Below are 22,216 nucleotides of genomic sequence, written 5' to 3' on the forward strand. Positions count from 1 at the left end.
GCCTACATGGTCCCACCCTATTGCACCAGCAGAACCTGCTCCAGCTGGAGCAGGAGTTTAAAATAGAGCTGGACAGCTCAGAAGGGCGAGGAGGAGGGATAAGAGATAGGATAGAATAGGAGATGGACTGGTAGGGAAGCCCAGGCTCTCAGGTTTGCTGTGAGGGTGGTATAAACCCCTCTCTCCTTGAGATAAGGGGATTAAAGACATTGTAAGCACTGAAGTAAGGATGTGAGGCCTTTGGGGGCCCTCAGTTGGGCTGGAAACTCCTTTTTGCGGGGCAGGGGGACTTTGGACTTCTATACTTCGTTGGACTCTATCCCAGAAAGGGATGATTTCTTGGGTGACCTGGCTAGAGGGCTGAGTTAGAATCTGTGATGCTGGATGACCAGGTCAGATTAGGACCCCAGGCCAATTCACTTGTGTATTAGTACAGATCAAAGTAATGTGTAAGTGTGTACTGAGATGTTTAAATGTCATGAAAACTAGTGGAATGTTATGTATTGTTTTCACTTCTTTGTTCCTATTATAATGTAATAGCAAACATTTACTTTGTGTGTACCCCTGTAACTAAAGAATCCAAAGAAATCTTGTGAAATACTAATGAAGGACTTAAGGACTTTAACAGAAAATGTTAATTTCAAAGCAAGTGGCAGTTATGTGATGGTTGGAAATTAGGAGGCTATGTGAATTCCTCACTCATCATCAAAGGAAAAGTCCATCTGGGTAGCGACATTGTCAGCTTGTTTTCTGTGTGAAGATACTATAAATTTGGATTAAAAGAAAGACCCTTTATCTCTGGACTGTTTGGATTATAACAGGACAGAATAACTAAATGAGAAGACAGAGATCCCCAGAGTTATTCCTGGTAGCCCTGAGAGATCTTTAGGAAAATGGCAGCTTACTATATCTCTGCTACCATTTGGAATTATAGACTATGATTCTCTTGTACATATATTTTACCTGCTTTCAACAACTCATTGTTTTTCCTAGCTAATAAACCTTTAGTTAATTTACTATAGAATTGGCTGCCAGCATTGTCTTTGGTGTAAGATCTGGAGTACCAATTATTGTGGGGTAAGTGACTGGTCTCTTGGGAGAAACCTGATGTGGTGTGATTTTAGATTTAAGTGAACTTTTATCACAAAGTCCAGTTTGTCTCGGTGATAAGACAGGCTGAAGAATCTAAGGGGACTGTCTGTGACTCCATGGTAAGACTGGTATAGTGATCCAGGAGTTCACATTTGTTACTGGCTTGGTGAAATCTAATTATAGAACACACCACCAGTTTGGGGTGTCTGCCCTGTTTTCTGACAGCCTGCCTTGAGGTAGGCACTCACAGTCATGAGTGACTCCAGACAGTGTGACAGTATCTACTCGAAGAGAGACTGCCACCATGCTGGAGTGACCACTGGCAGGTAATGCTGGAGATAGGGGACAGTTGCGACCCAGGGGCCTAACCACTTGCCCGTACCACTTGTAATCAACAGCCCCGTCATAGCAAGGAAATTTTTTTTTAAATAGAATATGTTTGTGTGAAATATTCAGATGGAATGAAAAAGAGTGTAGTGATTAATGGGTCAAATAAATGATAAATTTGTAGAACCTGCAGGTAGCTGGAAAGACCTAAATACAGTAACTCCTCTCTTAACGTTGTAGTCATGTTCCTGAAAAATGCGACTTTAAGTGAAACGATGTTAAGTGAATCCAATTTCCCCATAAGAATTAATGTAAATGGGGGGGGTTAGGTTCCAGGGAAATTTTTCCCACCAGACAAAAGACCACACACGCACAGTATAAGTTTTAAACAAACAATTTAATGCTGTACACAGCAATGATAATTGTGAAGCTTGATTGAGGTGATAAAGTCAGAGGGTGGGTTATTTCCCAGGGAATGCCTTACTGCTAAATGATGAACTTCAAGGGTTAACCCATTGTTGTTAATGTAGCCTCACACTCTACAAGGCAGCACGAATGGAGGGAGGGGAGACAGCATGGCAGAGACAGAGACACACACCGTGAGAGAGAGAGAGGTGCGCATTGCCCCATTAAGTGCGCTGACCCCACGCTAAGTACACTGCCTTTTTAAGTAGATCAGCAAGTTGAGACAGAAGCTTCCGCCAGGAAGCTCCCTCCGTCCTGAGCCCTGTTGTGTCTCCCCCTGCTCTATGGAAATGGGGTAAGTGGAGTGCAGGAGCAGGGGAGAGGAGGACACCCTGACATTAGCCCTCCTCTTCCTCCCTGCCCCTGCTCCAGGGAGCAGCTCCAAGGCAGAGGGCAGCAGCAGCACATGGCAGAGGGGTGGGGGTGGATGGAAGAAGAGACACAGCTGAACTGCCTGGCAATTGATAGCCTGCTGGGCGACTGCCACACAGGGAACTTAAGGGAGTGGGGAGCTGCTGGGGGGCTGCTGATCTACCCTCGTTCCAAGCCCCCACCTACTAGCTCCAATGGGCTGCTCTTCCTGCAAGCAGTGGACAAAGCAGGCAGCTGCCAAACGATGTTATAAGGGAGCATTGCACAACTTTAAATGAGCATGTTCTCTAACTGATCAGCAACATAACAACATTAACCAGGACGACTTTAAGTGAGGAAAGGAGTACTTGCGGCACCTTAGAGACTAACAAATTTATTTGAGCATAAGCTTTCGTGAGCTATAGCTCACTTCATCGGATGCAAGTGAGGAGTTACTGTACTACAAAAAACTCTTGATACTTGAATGTTAATCCAAGTTCTTCATTCAGCAGTGCACTACTGAATGATAATCAAAGGTCATACTACTTCTAATTAATAATGAGAACCATTATTACCTAAAGATGATGAATGCAGTCACAAGGCCAAATTCCGCATTCTTTTCCCAAGCAAACTCCCATTCACTTCTGTCTACTTTAATCTAACGTAAATATTTGTATTGGCCCCATCCCTAGGTATTTGAATGCTTTACTAACTTTTTAAAGCATACACATGAAATTTGCTCTCTCTCTCGCTCTCTTTCCCCGACTTCATTTATCTTCAGTAGGAGTTTTACCTGAGTAAGTACTACAGAATTTAACTCAAAAATTATTGACTAGCATGGGAGAGAAAAGTTGCCCACACTTGAATTTGATGATGTCTTTCCTGTGCTTGCAGCTTTATAAAATATAAAGAATGACATATTCTTACTAAACTGCAAGAATCTTAACAACAGCCTGTGCCCAAGAGCTGAGGTGAAGGAGTAGGGTGTTTGAAAGAAAAAGATATCTGTAACAATTCTGTCAGTTCAGTGACTTTAAATAATTAACTGCTAGTAACGGTAGCATCATAATACCATTTTCTACTTTTAAACACAAGAAGGAAACAAGATTCAATGAACTCTGAATCTGTTCTGTGATCAGATTTTTAAACTTCATTTTTAACAGTACTCACAACACACCTTAGAATGACAAAACACCTGAGAATAATATAGTATATTTTTACTTGATATACCTCAAAATAGAGATTGGCCCAAGTGAAACGTCCTTACACAAGCACCCTAACTATGGGGAATTTTCTATTTGGCTCCAGCTGCAGATCCAAACATCACAAAGTCTCTATCTCCATAATGGTCTGAACAGACATCTAAGTTCTTAGCAGACCTGAATCTGGGGGAAAATTGGATCTAGGTCCTAACTTTTTAGCTTGGTCCCTTCTCCAATTTAATTGAATCTGTCATGTTTCTTGACCTCTGCACATAGATTTGTTAATCAAATATCGAAAGGGAATGCAAAAAAAAGGGGGGGGGGAGAACCATTACATTGTGCAGCAATATTCCTTTACAACTAAAGAAAGGACAAATATTTTTATTGAAAAAGCTTTTATAAAAAACTTCTCTATAAAGTTTGAGCACTTTTCAAGGACACCAAAACCCATCAATCCCAGAATGTTTCTTTATATTGTGTCTGTTGAACAAACTGGTAGCAAAAACAAAAAACTTTTACCACTGGACCACATGGTTTAAAAAGCTTGAATTCCTATTATTTTCTCCCTTTTAGATAGCTTCATGCCTTTCCATTTGTTTTATGAAAGTGAAAGGCAAGTGTAAAAGTTTGAGTGTAAAAGTTCATTCTCCATATCAAAGAAATTGATTGTTTTTCACCCTGACATTCCACTTAAAACGATGAAAACCATGTGGGAGGTGGGGCATCGTGTAACAGTCATTATTTGCACAGATGGTCTGCAAGAGTATTTTAACTTTTGATCCAGAAAGAAACAGGAACTTGGGTCATAACTTCAGACAAGGCAGTGATCCATAAAAGGAGCACTTGCAAATCTTACATTAATCTTTGGTTTATACATTTTTAAAGCCAACAGTAGGAATGAGATTTTTCCTGGGAAAACTCAAGTATATTTTTTGATGTGAAAAAGCAAACATGTTAGTTATATACAAATATGTAAAGGTTTCCTATTACATTTTACAAAGTAAAATAAGCACCAAGCAAACTCACCTCTGAACAGTCTGATTCCTCCTTGGACGTGTCATTTTCAAACCGTCCTGCTATTTTACAAATGTAAAAATATCTATCCTCACAATTTTTAACTTGCCAGTGTCCTGCCTAATAAAAAAAAACTAAATAAAAAACCAAATCAAACACACACACGATTAAGTAGTTTCTTTTTCTACTTAACAGGCCCTTTTGAATGAGAGAATAAACAGTCAAATTCTCCTCACTTGATTCCTGTGTTTAATCTTCCCATTGACTTCTGCAAAAACCTTCAATGATACTATTTGTGTGAGTAAGGCAAGAAGGATTTGTCTCTCTGAATATTAAAATGAAATGCCCTTTAATTGACTGAAGCCCATGGGAGCTGCTGTTGCTAGCCCTCTCAGAATCATGTCTTAGATGTTTCTTAGCTACCACTGGGCCTGACTCTATTAATCCTTTTTTGTGCACATAGTCTTTACTCAAGCAAGTAAGATTTGTGGGATCAGGCCCCTAGGCATTTTTAAACTATTTGACATGCACAAAATGAATGCTTTAAAAATTAAATCTTGTGCCTCAGTCTCTGCTACATTGCACTTTCTATAGTCATTTACACCTGTGCAAAATGGGTGAAAAATGCCCATGTGTATCAAAATTATAATTTAATTAAATATTATCTTCAGCACCAAGACATTAGGCCTGATCTTCCAGTTCTCAGATATTAAGAGTAATCCTTGGTTTCTGTGGGACTGGGCTACTCCCATGAGTAAGGATTAATCACATGAGGAAGGGTTTGCCAGACTGGGCCCATTATTAGGCACTAGATAAAATTTCTGATAATTGTGCAGAATAGTGTATTCTTTGGCAAAAACATACATTACTATAAAACCTGAAAATGGTGTCACATGGCATTAAGGAAAGAGTTTATTAGTGGGTTTGAGCATTACTGAATTCCCCTTTGGCCAGATAAAATATTGGCAAATGTTTTTAGACATCCTTGTTTGGCTAGCAGGAACTGTAATTTATTTTATTTTTTAAAAGTTTAAAAAAAAAAAGGTATGCATATTGCTCCCAGTCTCAAAATCTCTGGCAGATTTGGAGAACAATCCTGCTGCCACTAAAAACAATGGCAAAACTTCCAATGACTTGGAGTAGGATTGGACACTATATGCTGCTCCTTGATGTATATTTTTACAAGATGTTCCATAAACTGCTATAAATGCTGAGAACTGAGAGCAACATGAAACCGGCACACTATCAAAAAAATTCATTTGGAGCTTTCAAGTTAATAACCTAAACATAATAAATTAAGATGCACTTTATATGGATTTTAAATTATTTTCTCTTCACTGAAACAAAACTACCCACTGATTTTTGTCTTCTTCAACATGGCAAGCATTGCTTTTATTCCATTTCTTATTGAGGATGAGGCCCAATGGTTATGATTCATTCTTTGTTTTGTTTGTGTATCAGCAGAGTCCTAAGAATGATTTTTAAGGCTATATCACACTTTTCAAGACTCAAGCGTCATTAAGCATCAACAGGCAATGTTGTAATGTGGGCGGGGATGGAAAAATATATGCACATTAAAAAGCCCAGACACTGATCATGACCAAAATTGATTACTATAACTTTATTTTTAAAGGAAAGGAGGAAAGAAAACTTACAGATCCTTGCGCTGAAACACAAAGTTGACTTGTTCTCTGAAAGATATTAGGCTCTTGTTTGTGCCAGTTAGTGAAGGTTACTGAGGAGCCATCAGACCACTGAAAAATAACTGGGGTTTTATTACTGTTCAAGCCAATCCATGTTTCGGTTACATTTTCTGTAAAAGAGATTTCAAATTTTGATGAAGCAGAAGTAAATGCCAATTATTTCCACAGGATTAACAGCACCTTTGAAATTCTGCATTTTTTTAAAGTCAGTTTCACCTTTTTTTCGAAAAATAAATTACACGAACTTTCTGAAAATTTACACAGAAATATGTTTCTGCTTCACTTTATAAAAAATGGCTTCAAAAGTAAACCAATGTATATGATGTAATGTTCTGTAAATGCCCATGGGGGAAAAGAAAATTAGGAGCATATGCATGCAAGGGGAGAAACATAATATAGAAGAGAAAGTTGGCCATGGAGTAGTATCCTTTTTAGGGCTATCAGCAATTAAAATAATTAATCATGTGATTAAAAAAATCAATCACAATTGCACAATTAATCACGCTGTTAAACAATAATAGAATACCATTTATTTAAATATTTTTGGGATGTTTTCCACATTTTCAAATATATCAATTTCAATTACTACACAGAATACAAAGTGTACAGTGCTCACTCTATATTTATTTTTTATTACAAATATTTGCACTGTAAAAAAGAAATAGTATTTTTCAATTCACCTAATACAAGCACTGTAGTGCAATCTCTATCATGAAAGTTGAACTTACAAATGTAAACAAACTTGTTTTTCTTAGCGATTGGCTGAACAAGAAGTAGGACTGAGTAGACTTGCAGGCTCTAAAATTGTACATGGTTTTGTTTTTGAGTCCAGTTATGTCACAAAAAACAACAACAACAACCTACATTTGTAAGTTGCACTTTCATGATAAAGAGTTTGCACTACAGTACTTGTATGAGGTGAATTGAAAAATACTATTTCTTTGGTTATTCATTTTTACAGTGAAAGTATTTGTAAAGTGAGCACTGCACACCTTGTATTATGTGTTGCAACTGAAATTAACATATTTGAAAATGTAGAAAAACATCCAAAATATTTATATATATAAATATAAATATAACAGTGCAATTAATTGCAACTAATTTTTTTAATTGTGATTAATTTTTTTGAGTTAATCACGATTAATCGACAGCCCTAATCCTTTTCCACCCAGCCTCTGTGTCTGGGAACTAATGGGAGCTCTGCTCTACATGGCTGGGGCAGCATGACATCTTGGAAAAGCTACTGTAGATTCCCTACTCAGGGCAACTGAAGTTGCAAAGAAAAAAGTATCATAAGCATTGCTGCTTTGAGCAGTAGTAGTTCTTGCTCCATAGCTTTTACACAGGGATTATTACTGAATTAAGTAAAACCCCATGCTGTTGTACAGGTGTAATTTGTAAAGTGTAAAAAAAAATGCAAAAATTCCTGAGAACTTAAGAACTGGACAGGAACAGACCATGAATTCCAGTGATGATTGAACCTGGCGATACTGTAAACACAATGTAAACACTCAGCCATGCTTGTAGCTGTTTGCATCATTTCAGACTGACTCAGACATTCGAGGCTTCAGAGTGACAATCCTGGAATTTTACTATATAGATGCTTGGGAGCAGTTTGCAGGGGCCCAGCCAATAGTAAAATGAAAACCACAAGAATCAGACTGCAAAGGGCTTACTCAGGACTTGCTCAGAAGCTAGAATATGCCAAGATCTATGGTAATAGACACTTGACCATTAGACTCTGTTCCCTCTAAGAGGTTGAACTAGTATCAGTGTTTTCTGGAGCCTTACAAAAGGGCGATGAAGTGCATGGGCTAGTGCTCTTCTTTTGCATGAAGGGGAGAATATGGCCCTTCACTGACTTCATACACTTCCATTTTGTTTATTTAATTACAACTGTGCTCATTGGGGTAGCAGATGAGATAGACATCTAATTCTTGTGAGGATCCTAGAGCAAGGGTGGGCAAACTACGGCCCAGGGGCCGTATCCGGCCCTCCAGATGTTTTAATCTGGCCCCATAGCTCCTCCCAGGAAGCAGGGTCAAGGGCTTGCCACACTCTGTGCGGCTTCCGGAAGCAGCGGCAGGTCCCCTCTCCGGCTCCTACACGTAGGGACAGCCAGGGAGCTCCATACACTGCTCCCACCCAAGCGCTACCACCACAGCTCCCATTGGCCGGGAACCACGGCCAATGGGAGCTGCAGGGGCTGTGCCTGCGGACAGGGCAGCGCGCAGAGGCACCTGGCTGTGCCTCCCTGTAGGAGCTGGAGTGGGAACATGCTGCTGCTTCTGGGTACTGCTTGAGGTAAGCACCGCCCAGAGCCTGCACCCCGACCCCCTCCTACACTCTAACCCCCTGCCCCAGCCCTGATCCCCCCTCCCACTCTCCAAATCCCTCAGTCCCAGCCTGGAGCACCCTCCCACACCCTGAACGCCTCATTTCTGGGCCCACCCCAGAGCGCCTCCCCCGCCCGCAAATTGTGTGAGCATTCATGGCCCCCCACACAATTCCATACCCAGAAGTGGCCCTCGAGCAAAAAAGTTTGCCCACTCCATCTTAGAGAGAGAAGGCATTGTAAGTTCTTATTCTATCGAATGTCTGTACAAGACGAGTAATATCATACCTGAGTCATGTGGAAACCCATCATTAAAAGAACTTAATCAAAAAGAACTCAGCTATTAAAAGTAACACAGTTTAAACTAACTCTCTAGCACTTACCATCTTCAAGAAGGTTAATAAGTAACTCCACATCTGCCAAGGAAGTTATACTAATGAGGTTGCTATTATCAGTCTGGCAAGAGAGTAAAGCCTCATTCCAGTTCTTTTCCTCTTTATGAAGTTTGTAGCAGTTGCGGTTGTAGGGATACCAGCCAGTGTTACAGCGGGTAGGATGGTACTTCCATATATCTTAAACAATAAAAGATAAGAATATATTACACAAAATTAATTTCAGGCTATGCTCTATTGTTTTCATAATACAGTCATAGCTATTTTTTTTTATTTACAAAAGTAGAAATATAAAGCCATCCAAGGTAAACACAGAACATATCCACATACGAACATGCAGTATCATGTATCAAAATACAAATGCACAATATAGACGATAGTTTTGTTTGTTTTTTTACAATAAACCCACCAAATGAAATATTACCATTGAGAGACTTACCAAATGTTTCATATGCTGTACTATTTCCATATTTTTTGCATACATAAGGCAATCCAGATTCACATTTATAACTTTGCCAGTCACACTGCGCCTTTAAATTAAATACCACACAGTGATTTTCTCCAAGTGCGCGATCGGTGAGATCTACAACCAATTTTAAAAAACGTAAAATTAACCACAATTTACTTTTGAATTGAAAAACAGGCTTATAATCTTCTACAGGTGTTATCTTATTGATACACAACCACAAGCCTTCGTAAAGTAAAACAAGTTTTATTGCTCAGCACTGGATAATGCAAAGGAACTGATTGAATTCACAGGAATTGGATGGTTGAACATCACAATCTATATTTGCTGGTACATGTTTGCTCACTGAGTGCTATCCCATGAAATACCTGAAAAGTTCCAGTGTCCATTTTCTGTGGAAATGAATAGCCTTGAAATATGGGACAAGGGATGTCATAGGGCTTATCGTGAGACTAATCAGTTAAAATGCCCAATAGAATCGATCTTTAAAATACCCTTTAAAAAGTCCAATTAACTAAACCCTGATCTATGTCCCTGGAGTTTTGGATACCCCTTCAAACGAAAACACAAAAAGGGCCAGTACTCTTATAAATTTCAGGTAGAGAGAGCATACAATTACACTGCAATAATACAGAGCAAGAGGAACATCAAGTACTTGATCTCCAGTTCAAGAATGCCAATGGTGCTCCATCGGACCACTGCCAGCCAGCATATTCATCCAGTCTATTTAGCCCTGTCCATAGCAGAATTCCTTTAGTGCTTAACTTTTCTGAAATATAAAAAATAAACCAAACCATGTTGAACATTTCAGATGCAGATATACTGTTCTGATCTCTCATGATGATAGCAAAGCAAAGCTTAAAACAAGTCTCCAGAAGGCTTAGGAATGCCACTGGCATTTAATCTTTGCTCTTGAAAATGTTCTATTCCATTACTAATCAGTATTATACTGAAAGACAACTAACTCAGCCAGTCACAGTGTAGGGATAACATACTTTCTTACTCATAAAATATACAGAAGTTCAAGAACTGCAAAGCATGCAAATCTCTCCAGTATCATTCAGTGCTGCTGCCCTTAGAACTCAAAACATCCATATGTCTGCAACAACATGATCTCTTCACCTTCCATCATGTTTCAGCTTTTCTTGCTCATTATGAATGAAAAATGATTTTAAGGTCAATTATAGTAAAGAACAAAATTGTCAGACACTTAGATGAACATAATTTGTTGGGGAAGAGTCAACATGGTTTTTGTAAAGGGAAATCACGCCTCAATAATCTACTAGAATTCTTTAAGGGGGGTCAACAAGCACGTGGACAAGTGGGATCCAGTGGATATAGATTTTCATAAGGCCTTTGACAAGGTCCCTCACCAAAGGCTCTTAAGCAAAGTAAGCTTTCATGGGATAAAAGGGAAGGTCCTCTCATGGATTGGAAACTGGTTAAAAGATAGGAAACAAAGGGTAGGAATAAATGGTCAATTTTCAGAATGGAGAGAAGTAAAGAGTAGCGTCCCTCAGAGGTCTGTACCGGGACCAGTCCTATTCAGCATATTCATATATGATCTGGAAAAATGTTAAATAGCGAGGTGACAAAATTTGCAGATGATACAAAACTACTCAAGATAGTTAAGTTCCAGGCAGACTGCGAAGAGATACAAAAGGATCTCTCAAAACTAGGTGACTGGGCAATAAAATGGCAGATGAAATTCACTGTTGATAAATGCAAAGTGATGCACATTGGAAAACATACTCCAACTATACATATAAAATGATGGGGTCTAAATTAGCTGTTACCACTCAAGAAAGATCTTGCAGTCACTGTGGATAGTTCTCTGAAAACATCCACTCAATGTGCAGGGGCAGTCAAAAAAGCAAACAGAATGTTGGGCATCATTAGGAAAGGGATAGATAATAAGACAGAAAATATCATATTGCCTCTATAAAAATCCACGGAACGTCCACATCTTGAATACTGTATGCAGATGTGGTCACCCCATCCCAAAAAAGATATACTAGAATTGGAAAAGGTTCAGAAAAGGGCAACAAAAATTATTAGGGGTATGGAATGGCTTCCGTATGAGGAGAGATTAATAAGATGGGGACTTTTCAGCTTGGAAAAGAGACGACTAAGGGGGGGTATGATTGAGGTCTATAAAATCATGACTGGTGTGGAGAAAGGAAGTGTTATTTACTCCTCATAACACAAGAGGAGAACTAGGAGTCACCAAATGAAATTAGTAGGCAGCAGGTTTAAAGCAAACAAAAGGAAGTATTTCTTCACACAACACGCAGTCAATCTGTGGAACTCTTTGCTAGAGGATGTTGTGAAGACCAAGACTATAACAGGGTTCAAAAAAGAACTAGATAAATTAATGGAGGATAGGTCCATCAATGGCTATTAGCCAGGATGGGCAGGGATGGTGTCCCTAGCCTCTGTTTGCCAGAAGCTGGGAATGAGCAACTGGGAATGCATCACTTGATGATTACCTGTTCTGTTCATTCCCTCTGGGGCACCTGTCATTGCCCATTGTCGGATACTGGGCTAGATGGACGTTTGGTCTGACCCAGTATGGCCGTTCGTACATATAAAAATATTCAATGCCTTCACCTGTACTTTGACATTTCAAATTCTATTGTAATAGGAATTTCAGAGAGTTTCCTCTTAGCCACATCCTATTATTGAAAGCGATAATTGTTGGGATTCCCTCCAAGACCTCTTTCCACTCGGCTTCCCAAGAACTCAGTTTGACACCAGACTTTGTCACTCAGGTATCTTCATTTGGCATACAGCAATGCTACGCTGAGTTGATCAGGCCCAAACGCAGTGGGAATGGATGAAGGGTACAGAATAGCTCCAAAATGACACAGAAACTCTCTCCCTTTCTATACGTATCTCATTGCATTTAGTATACATTGCATCACACATTTTTGGATTGGCTTGGTTACTTTGAGCTGTCCATGCATTGTCCAACCTGACCTTCTCTTTACCACCTCTTTACATTCCTACCTTATCTTGTTCATCATTATTTTGTTTGTCAAAAATGGTTCCCTGGGTGTCCTCCCTCTTATCTTGGCTGGTCCAGACATTCTGTCTTTTTAGTCTAATGATCTGTTTACCTCCAAAGTCTATCTTCAAGAAATGGGGCCTCCTTCCATGTGTTAATCACTCATGTCAGGCCAAGTCTCAGCAACAACAACAGGAAAAAACTGATATTTGTAGAGAGGGGAAGTATCAGGATTCAGAGCAGTCTTTAGAGCACAAACTAGAAGCCCAATTCTGCAACCCTTTACCTATACTTATATTCCTTAGTCAAACTAGAAAACCCATTGACTTCAAGGGTTTTAGGATCAGGCTCTAAAGGAAGCTCAAAAACAAAGTCTCATTTAAGAGACCCTTTCTACAAGCAGGAAAACAAATATATCAAAGACTAAGAAAGTGTTTTCTGTTTATGAAGAGAGTGTCATTCCCCCATACCCGATATTTACTTAAAACCTGCTAAACCTTCTCGTCAGCCCAATCCAGTTAGTACAGGTACTGCAGAAGAAAGATTTTGACACAGGGAAGAAGGTAGTTATAGCCTAAAATTAAAAGTCTCTCTCACTGTATTTGTGTAATTCACCAGGGAAAATGAACACACCTGTAACTTCCTGTAATGGGGGCACTCATCTCTTGAGTACTGGCTGTGAAACTGCAGTCCTTTTCTTACCGCAGGTACCCCCTGCAGTCTGCCAGTCAATCTTGGCAGGTCTTCAGCAGCTTGTCCTTCCGGCCAAGTCACTAAATCCAAATGAAGCCCTTCTGCAGTACCAAAGCGTACAATAGTTTATTTGCTCTCACTAGGGTCTTGAGCCCCAGCTATGAGCCCATTAAATTCGGCCCTTTGTTCTGGCTCCAAAACAAGGTCTATCCCTTTCTTGGAATTTACACCACTTTACCCGTGGCTCTTAGGGGAACTTAGGCTCACCCACTACTCCGGGTTCCAACCCAAGAAGCCTATAAACAGCAGCCATGTACTATTTACGCCAGTCTGTTGCTGTTATTTTCCTGGGTCTTTTCCAAGTATCAGGCCCCTTTTATCTCCAGCCCTATTTCAGGGCCAGCATCCTCTGGTTCTCTCTCTCTTCTTCATTCCATTGGTCCCAACTAGGAACTGACGTGTCAAGGCTCTGCAGTGTCTTTTTTCTAAGCCTGCTGGGCTCTAATTAGCTGCTTCTGTGAGAGTTCTCTAGGCAGGCCTGGAAGACCCACCTTTGCTGTTCCTTTCCTGTTATTTCCTGAGGTGGCACGTAGTAGGACTGTGAGGTCTCCCTTAGTGAGCTGCAGAGGCCAGATACACCCAGTCACATACCTCCCCCCATAGAAAGGAGTTGGGGTGGTGGTTCTGTCTGAGGGTAAAATCCCCTCCTTTCCAGGCTTTGCTCTGCTTCCTCAAGGTCTTGTCTCCCAGACCTCTCTACCCAGAAAGCTTTTGCAATTTATGCTCCCTGGGAATTCCCCTGCTCCAGAGCCAACATACATCAAAAGGTGAATTTGACCAAAGTTACCCTTTAACAATGTTCTCGAGCCGGGGACACTTTTTGTTTAGCTATTACAAGGAAGTCAGACAGGTTCTTGGCAATACCCTTGTCTTCCTCAGAGAAATATGAAGTGACGAAAGCCTGGAGTTCCCCCATTATAGGTATCCCATACACTGCACGTAGTCCTCAACAGTCCATGGCATGCTGTAATTTATGATGTGCCGAGTGTTCAGCTAATTGAAGCCTTTTTTCATCTCTAGAGTGGTTAACAGAATTGGGATTTTATGAAAAAGAAACTTTTCTGCTGTGGCCTCCTGAGCTGGAGAGGACTCTCCCTGGGTGCACCTGCATTTACAACCTTCAGAGATAAGGCTGTCGCTCACCACATTTAGGTCCCTTTCAGAGGGACCCAAAATCCAGGGATTGCACTGTTTTGCCCACTGCTTGTAGTATCTGGCTTAGCAACACCTACTTTTGTTCTTTCTGTACCAATGCTATTTTATGAATGAAATTCAGTATTTCAGGATCACTTTTATCTTCTTGTTTCCTCTAGCTATAGTTCTTCTTTTTAGCAGGGATCCAGTTGTGGCTTTGGCTTGCAGCTTTATTGTGATCTCATATCATTAGGCCTATAATGGACTAATGGCCTATATTAGGCTCTTAATTACAACTGGCTCATGTCCCTCCTGGCTCAATCCATCTTCCTGTTGTAGTGTTTGCACTCTGCACGATTCCAACTCTTTTCAAAGGATGGGCTACGATAGCCTCCAGGCTTTCCCACTCTTTATCTTTAACCCTGTTAGACTTCAACCCCAACCAGACCTAAAGCAAATTATGGAGCTAAGTCAGCAACTTCTGCAGCAAACACTGCTGTTCCCCAGTCTCTTGTTCAATTATGAGATGGGTCCTGTTCCCACTGCACTGCTTGGGCTAAGATCTGGTCCCTTGAGGAGTGCATCTCTTTGAGTTCCTACAAGACCTTGACCTTTTGGACCGGTAGGACAGAGGTGGGCAAACTACGGCCCGCGGGCCACATCCAGGCTGCAGGACCCTCCTGCCCAGCCCCTGAGCTTCTGGCTCAGGAGGCTAGCCCCCAGCCCCTCTCCTGCTGTTCCCCCTCCCCCCACAGCCTCAGCTCACTGTGCTGCTGGCACAGTGCTCTTGGAGGTGGGGCTGCGAGCTCCTGCTGGCAATGCAGCTACAGAGCCGTGGCCTGACCCGGTACTCTGTGCTGCGTGGTGGCATGGCTGGCTCCAGCTGGGCAGCACGGCTGCCTGACCTGGTGCTCTGGGAAGCGCAGCTGTAGCATCGCCAGCCACCAGTGCTCCAGGCAGTGCAATAAGGAGGCAGGGAGCGGGGTTGGATAGAGCGCAGGGGAGTTCAGGGTGGTGGTCAGGGGCGGGGGTGTGGACAGGGGTTGGGGCGGACAGAGGGCAGGGAACGGGGTGGTTGAATGGGGGCAGTCAGGAAGGAGAGGGGGGGTTGGATGGGGCGGTGGGGGGAAGTCAGGGGACAGGAAACACAGCGGGTTGGATGGGGCAGGAGTCCCAGAAGGGCCGTCGGGGGCGAGAAGCGGGGGGGAGGGGGGCTGGAACTCTCAGTCACTCCTGAAGTTTGTTTGCTCTCTTGTATTCCAGCTGCAGCAGCTGCTTCAAATGCTTTTGCATGGTACTATATTGTCCGATCACAGTGTCTTGGTTGGTTGATGGCTTCTGTCAACTAGTTCCCTGTTCCCCTTAGCTGTCTGGTGGCCATCGGCCTGGCATTTCTTGGACTCTGAATCCCATAGCTGTTTTAGCAGCACTACCTTCGCCTCTAAAGCAGCGAGGGAAGATCTGATTTGGACATCATACCACCTCCTCTCAGCCTAGACTCTATAATTGCTGTCCTAAACTGATCATTACAATTTGTGCTATGGCTTTGACTGTCTTCAATTCAAGCTCTGTCCCAATCTCAGAGCTCTGTTTTCCTTCTAAAATAGGGGTTCCCTGGCCTTGTGTATTGGCCGCCACCATGATTGGTCTCTCCCCGTGAGGCTGTGTTGGGCTCTGGTCACCTTTTTCAGGTGTCCTGTCCAACACTTGGAGTATTTTAAACATCTGTCTACGCACCCATAATTGTTGGGCTTCTTGAATGCAACCATATGCTTTCTGCTGAGGAAGACCCTGTTAAGAATATAAGAACGGCCATACTGGGTCAGACAAAGGTCCATTTAGCCCAGTACCCTGTCTTCAGACAGTGGCCAATGCCAAGTGCTTCAGAGGGAATGAAGAGATCAGGTAATCATCAAGTGATCCATCCCCTGTCGCCCATTCCCAGCTTCTGGAAAACCAAGGCTAGGGATACTTCAGAGCATGGGGTTGTATCTTTGACCATGTTGGCTAACAGCCATTGATGGATCTATCCTCCATGAACTTATCTAATTTTTTTTTTAAACCAGTTATGCTTCTGGCATTCACAACATCCCCTGGCAATGAGTTCCACAGGCTGACCATGCATTGTGTGAAGAAGTACTTTCTTATGTCTGTTTTAAACCTGTTGCCTATTAATTTCATTGGGTGACCCATGGTTCTTGTGTTATGTGAAGATGTAAATAACACTCCTCTATTTACCTTCTCCCCACCAGTCGTGATTTTATAGACCTCTACCACATCCCACCTTAGTTGTCCCTTTTCTAAGCTGAACAGTCCCAGTCTTTTTAATCTCTCCTCATATGGAGGCTGTTCCATGCCCTTCTTTGTACTTTTTCCAATTCCAATATATCTTGTTTGCGATGGAGCAACCCGAACTGTACGCAGTATTCGCTATGCGGGCATACAATGGATTACAAAAGTAGCATTATGGTATTTTCGGTCTTATTATCTATCCCTTTCCTAATGGCGCATAACATAGTTAGCTTTTTGTCTGCCACTGCACATTGAGCAGATGTTTTCAGAGAACTATTCATGATCACGCCAAAATCTTTCTTGAGCGGTGACATAATTTAGACCCCATCATTTGTATGTACAACTGGCATTATGTTTTCCAGTGTGCATTACTTTGCATTTATCAAAATTGAACTTCATCTGCCAATGCGTTGCCTCTCACCCAGTTTTACGAGATCTCTTTATAACTCTTCACAGTCAGCTTTGGACTTACGTATCCTGAGTAACCTTGTACTGTCCGCAAATTGTGCCACTTCGTCTATTTATCCCCTTTTCTAGGTCATTTATGAATATGTTGAACTGCACAGGTCCCAGTACAGATCCTTGGGGGATCCCACTATTTACCTCTCTCCTCTGTGAAAATTGACCATTTATTCTTGCCCTTGTTTCCTATCTTTTACCCAGTTACTGATCCATGAGAGGATCTTCCCTCTTATCTCATGACTGCTTACTTTGCTTAAGAGCCTTTGGTGTAGGACCTTATAAAAGGTTTCCTGAAACTCCAAGCACACTATCTCTTCTGGATCACCCTTGTGCACATAGTTGTTGCCCGCCCCACCAAAGCATTCCAATAGATTGATGAGGCATGATTTCCCTTTACAAAAGCCATGCTGACTCTTTCCAACAAATCATGTTCATTTATGTGTCTGATAATTCTGTTCTTTAATATAGTTTCAACCAACCTATTTGCCTGGTACTGAAGTTAGGCTTACTGGCCTGAAATTGCCAGGATCGCCTCTGGAACCTTTAAAAAAAAAAATTTGTGTCACATTAGCTATCCTCCCGTCATCTGGTACAGAAGCTGATTTTAAGTGATAGGTTAGATACCACACTTTGCAGTTCTGCAATTTCATATTTGAGTTCTTTCAGAACTCTTGGGGGAACTCCATCTGGTTCTCGTGACTTATTACACTTTAATTTATTAATTTGTTTCAAAACCTCCTCTACTGACACCTCAATGTGGGACAGTTCCTCAAATTTGTCATCTAAACAGAATGGTGCAAGTGTGGGAATCTCCCTCATGTCTTCAGATCTTGGATATCAGACATCTCATACTCGATGCAGTTAAATGCTTAACCCTATCTCTTCATCCTACCTTGATGGGATAGGGATTTGAATCCCACTTCTGGCACAAATTTGTAATCAGGGCATTCACTGTCTGATCACCTCCGAGTATCTATGTGTGGTAATGCAGTCCTTTTCTCACGTCTGGCACCCCCTGAAGGCTGCCAGCTGACTTCGGCAGGTCTTCAGGGGCTTGGCCCTCCAGCCAGGTCACAAAGTCCAAATGAAGCCCTTTCTGGGGTACTAAAGAGTCCAATAACAAACAGTCTATTTGCCCTCGCTAGGGTCTTCAGCCCTGGCTTTCGGTGCTATAAATTCAGCGCTTTGTTTAGGGTCCAAAACAAGGCCAGTCCTCTACTTGGGGTTTACATACTTAAACTGTGGCTATTAGGGGTACCTGGACTCACCCACTACTCTGGGTTCCAACTATGAACAGAAGTCACGTACTACTTACTCCAATCTGTCGCTGCTATTTTCCTGGGTCTCATCCTACTGGGCCCCTTTTGTCTTCAACCTTATCTCAGGCCCAATTCCCTCAGGTTCTTCTCTACCTCCAGTCAAGAGAGGACCACCCTTTTTCAGTCCTCTGGTCTCAGCCAGAAACTGACCTCCTAAGGTCCTGCAGCTTCTTTTAGTTAAGGCTACTGGGCTCTGATTGGCTGCTTCCATGAGGTTTCTCTAAGCAGGCCTGGAGGACCCACCTCTGCTGTTCCTTTCCTGTCACTTCACTGCTTCCTGGGTTGGGACTACAGGGCTACCTGTATGGAGCTGCAAAGGCCAGATACACCTCAGCATGCTTCCAAAAAGGCTTCAGTTTCAAGAATGAAATAATAAGCCTTATGGTAAACCATTTGGGAGGGGAAAGGATTAAATACAATAACTATATCCTGGAGTAACACATACGTAAACCTTGGACTTTGTTAAGCCCATAGCTTACTTGCACTCAGATTTTTAAAAGAATTTCACTGGAACAAATGGTGTGGAAAGGCCCTGAAAACAGAAGTGGGTAAGAAAAAGAGGTGTATATGCTAGATATTGGTGGCTATGTTGCAGCACCTCTTTACAAATCTATGGAAACCCTTCTGCATGAATTCACTGGTTCGGGCTCCACAGGTCTAGGTCTTAGCAATGACTAGCCACTCTATACAGCCGGCTCCTCAGGCAACCTGACTGAAATATCCCAAAGCTGTAAAGTTTTGATCTAGACTTGGGTCGGAACTTCTCCGTAGTCTGGGATGTTTGGGTCCGACTTTTGGTTGGGGCCCATTTCTAATAAAGAGCAGTATTTGATACAAGGGATGAAATCCTGGCCCTTCTGAAATCAATAGAACTGCCCAGCTGAACAAGCAAAATATATATTTAAGTAAGTTTTAACATAACTACACATCTACTCACCGCTTATATACTTCTGTTCTGCCATGTCTGTGATACTCAGCAAATCTCCTCCTTGCGTCTGACAGGCAACACGTGCCTCATTCCAAGAAAGAATAGAAAAAAGATTGAACTGATACCAAATTTGGGTGTCAGGGTTCTTCTCCCAGAAAATATCACTACCAGGCTCTGTGTGAAAATCAGTTAAAAACAACACGATGCAACAAAACAATTACAGAGAATGCTATAAAAATCTAGTTAATGTTGAACACAAAAGTGAAAATGCTATTGAAGCATGAGTTTGAACTAATTTTCAATGTTCCAGTGTTAAAATCACACAAGGAAATAGGATGTTATGTGAATTTTAAAGGAGACTTTCCACCAATGTAAATTAACTGTTCAGCTTTTCACAATGTTAGTGAGTACTAGGGGGAAGGTCCTCACCTGGTGTAAATTGTCATAGCTTCACTGCAGTCAGAGCTATAACAATTTGCACCAGCTCCTAGAAGCGTAATGGTGAAACTAACTCACAGTGAATTTTGTAGGAACTGGGCGAACCCCCATCCCCACAGCGAGAGGGGAAAGGTAGTTACATCTCCCCTTACCCAGTACCCAAGAGGACTCTCTGTTAAGGGATGAAACACATTATGAACAATTAATGAAGGCAAGGCTGGTAGTACTGCTTATTAAGATTTCCTGACATTTCCCCATTATAAAACCCTGTTTTCACTTGATTATTACTTTGCTGAACTCTAACCATTTGGGCTTCAATTTTCCACCTTGTTTGTCTGTCTCAGGCAGAATATTTTGGGGGGGAAATCTGGCCAAAATAGCTCAGCTGTTTCCGGGAACATAAGTAGGGGAAAATATGTTGACCTACCAATGTTAAGAAATTCTGGAGACCTTTTCCCTCAAAAAGCTGATGTCACCTTGGCTTTGGAGTGGGGATTTGAAATTTGGCAGTGGGTGGTCTTTGGTGTCATGATGTGTCTTTTGATATCTGTGATGGGGCAGTTGCCCCACACTATCAGAAAGCGGGTTAAAAGCAGCCCTAGGGAGGCTGTGCCAGAGCCAACTAATTAGAATGGGTCTGAGGGGAACAGCCAATCATGGCCCAGCAGGCTCATATAAGAAGGGCTGCAGGGCAGAGCAGAAGGAGTCACTCCCTGGAGCTTGAGGAGGGAGGTAGACTGGGGTAGACTGGCTGCCTTGCAGGCTGAGGGCAGCAAGCACCCTGGATGTAGCAGTGCCGCAGGCTGAGGTCCTGAGGCTAGAACAAAGAGGGTGCTTGGGCCACAGGGAAGACAGAGGGGATGCAGTAAGTGGCTGCTATCTACAGGGTCCCTCCCGTCCTGCTCCTCGCCACTGGGGAAGTGGCTAAACAGTAGACTGCGCTTGCCACGGAAGGAAGTGGCTAGACAGTGAACTGCAGCTCCCCCGGAAGGGGGCAGAACCAAATGCCAAATACTGAGCCTGTTAAAGGCAGTGCGTGACCAAAAGCAGTTTAAAAGGTGTGCTGTAGTCAAAAACAGTCAAGGCCCTGTACAGAATGAATCATCATCCACCTGCATGCTGTGGAGAAAGTCTCCATAGATAGTCTGGATGGGTGGGCTGGTAGAAAGGCAACGGTATAGTCAGTGGAGGTTAGTGGACATCCCTTGTATTCATATTTTGGTCTAGGGATCTGGATTTGGGTCTCCGAGATAAGCATAAAGAATTATAGTAATGGCTATAATTCTTTGAAGAAACATCCATACTAATAGAATGGCAATGATCTTGCAATTCATAAAACAGCTTGCTCTCCTTGAACTAGTGTATGACATCAGACAAACTTTTATTACAAAACAGAAGAAAAGCAGTACCTACCAGCATTTGCGCAAAACCCCCATTTTTCATCTCGTTCATACTGACTTGTTGTGGCACACCAGTAAAATTCCCTGCTCTCTCTGGTACATTCGTAGTACCATTTGTTCTTATATTTAAATGGAAAAATACAAGGGAAACCAAGAGAATTTCCCAGCAGGGTATATGTTTCTACAATAAATAAAATAAAAAGGAATAAAATCAGGTTAGGGAACTGGAAAATCTGTATCAGTCAAATATTAGTTTCTTTTCTACTTTTTTTTTTAAACTTGATATCACAGCAATGCTGTTATTAAGACTACAGCTGCATACCCTACATCAGCAGAAGTTTATTTTTTAAACAATTCCATTCAACCTAAGACTTTCAGGCAATTTTTCAGAACTGTGGCCCTGATTTACTACTATAAAAATGTATATGCAAAAAGTAATTATACATACAAAATCTGCATTTGTGACTAATTGTATATAAAAATGTCCATGCAATTGCCTGATCTGCATGCACAAATCCTTTTAGATACATTTTCAAGCGCAGGGGGGCTTTGAACATCATAGCCTTATTTGTATATATTCAATGCCAAACAATTTAACCCCCAAGAATTTTATGGATTTCTATGTTCTTGAATTTTCCCTGTTTATTCCTCTCTTCTATAGTTCCTTGACACTAGAATTTTAATAAGTGTATTTTAGCAAAGGAAAAAATATTTTACAGTGTGAATGGTAACAATCTGACTTTGGGGAAGAGTAACCAATGCGATTTGAATTCACGATATCTTTGGTTAATGCCTTTACAAAACAATCTAGATATTTTTCCTACTACATTTTCATTAACAAAATATTGAAAAAATTAAGTACATCTGAAAGCTGCAAAGAAGCTTTACCTCACTAAATAATTTATTAACTTCACAGTATTGACCTTCAGTAAAGGGGAATTTTTAAAGCACCCCTTTTTTTTCTTTTGCATGAAACTAATATTTGTGAAAGGTGCTGGACTGATAGCCTGGAGATCAAAGTACTCTGTCTACACCTCAGGCACAGCATACACAGTGTTAGTTTCCCAGAGCTGATGGCAGTCTGCCTCAAAAAGGGTGGGAGAGTAATTTATTCACTATGAATCTCGTTCAAAGCC

The 22,216-nt window shown here is 41.7% G+C and overlaps 1 protein-coding gene across 1 annotated transcript in view; it reads right to left on the reverse strand.

The window, feature by feature from the left end:
* Window positions 1–22,216, reverse strand: part of PLA2R1 (phospholipase A2 receptor 1) — a 71,544-nt gene that overhangs the window by 42,395 nt on the left and 6,933 nt on the right. Inside the window, exons 3-9 of the mRNA XM_077829755.1 lie at window positions 21,094–21,261; window positions 19,252–19,416; window positions 10,003–10,116; window positions 9,321–9,464; window positions 8,873–9,061; window positions 6,107–6,264; window positions 4,464–4,571 (exon numbers count right to left, since the gene is read on the reverse strand). Coding sequence (XP_077685881.1) covers window positions 4,464–4,571; window positions 6,107–6,264; window positions 8,873–9,061; window positions 9,321–9,464; window positions 10,003–10,116; window positions 19,252–19,416; window positions 21,094–21,261 — 1,046 coding nt within the window. The remainder of the gene's footprint in view (window positions 1–4,463; window positions 4,572–6,106; window positions 6,265–8,872; window positions 9,062–9,320; window positions 9,465–10,002; window positions 10,117–19,251; window positions 19,417–21,093; window positions 21,262–22,216) is intronic.

The sequence above is a fragment of the Eretmochelys imbricata genome, chromosome 11 (genome assembly GCF_965152235.1).
Source record: "Eretmochelys imbricata isolate rEreImb1 chromosome 11, rEreImb1.hap1, whole genome shotgun sequence".
Taxonomy (NCBI): domain Eukaryota; kingdom Metazoa; phylum Chordata; order Testudines; family Cheloniidae; genus Eretmochelys; species Eretmochelys imbricata.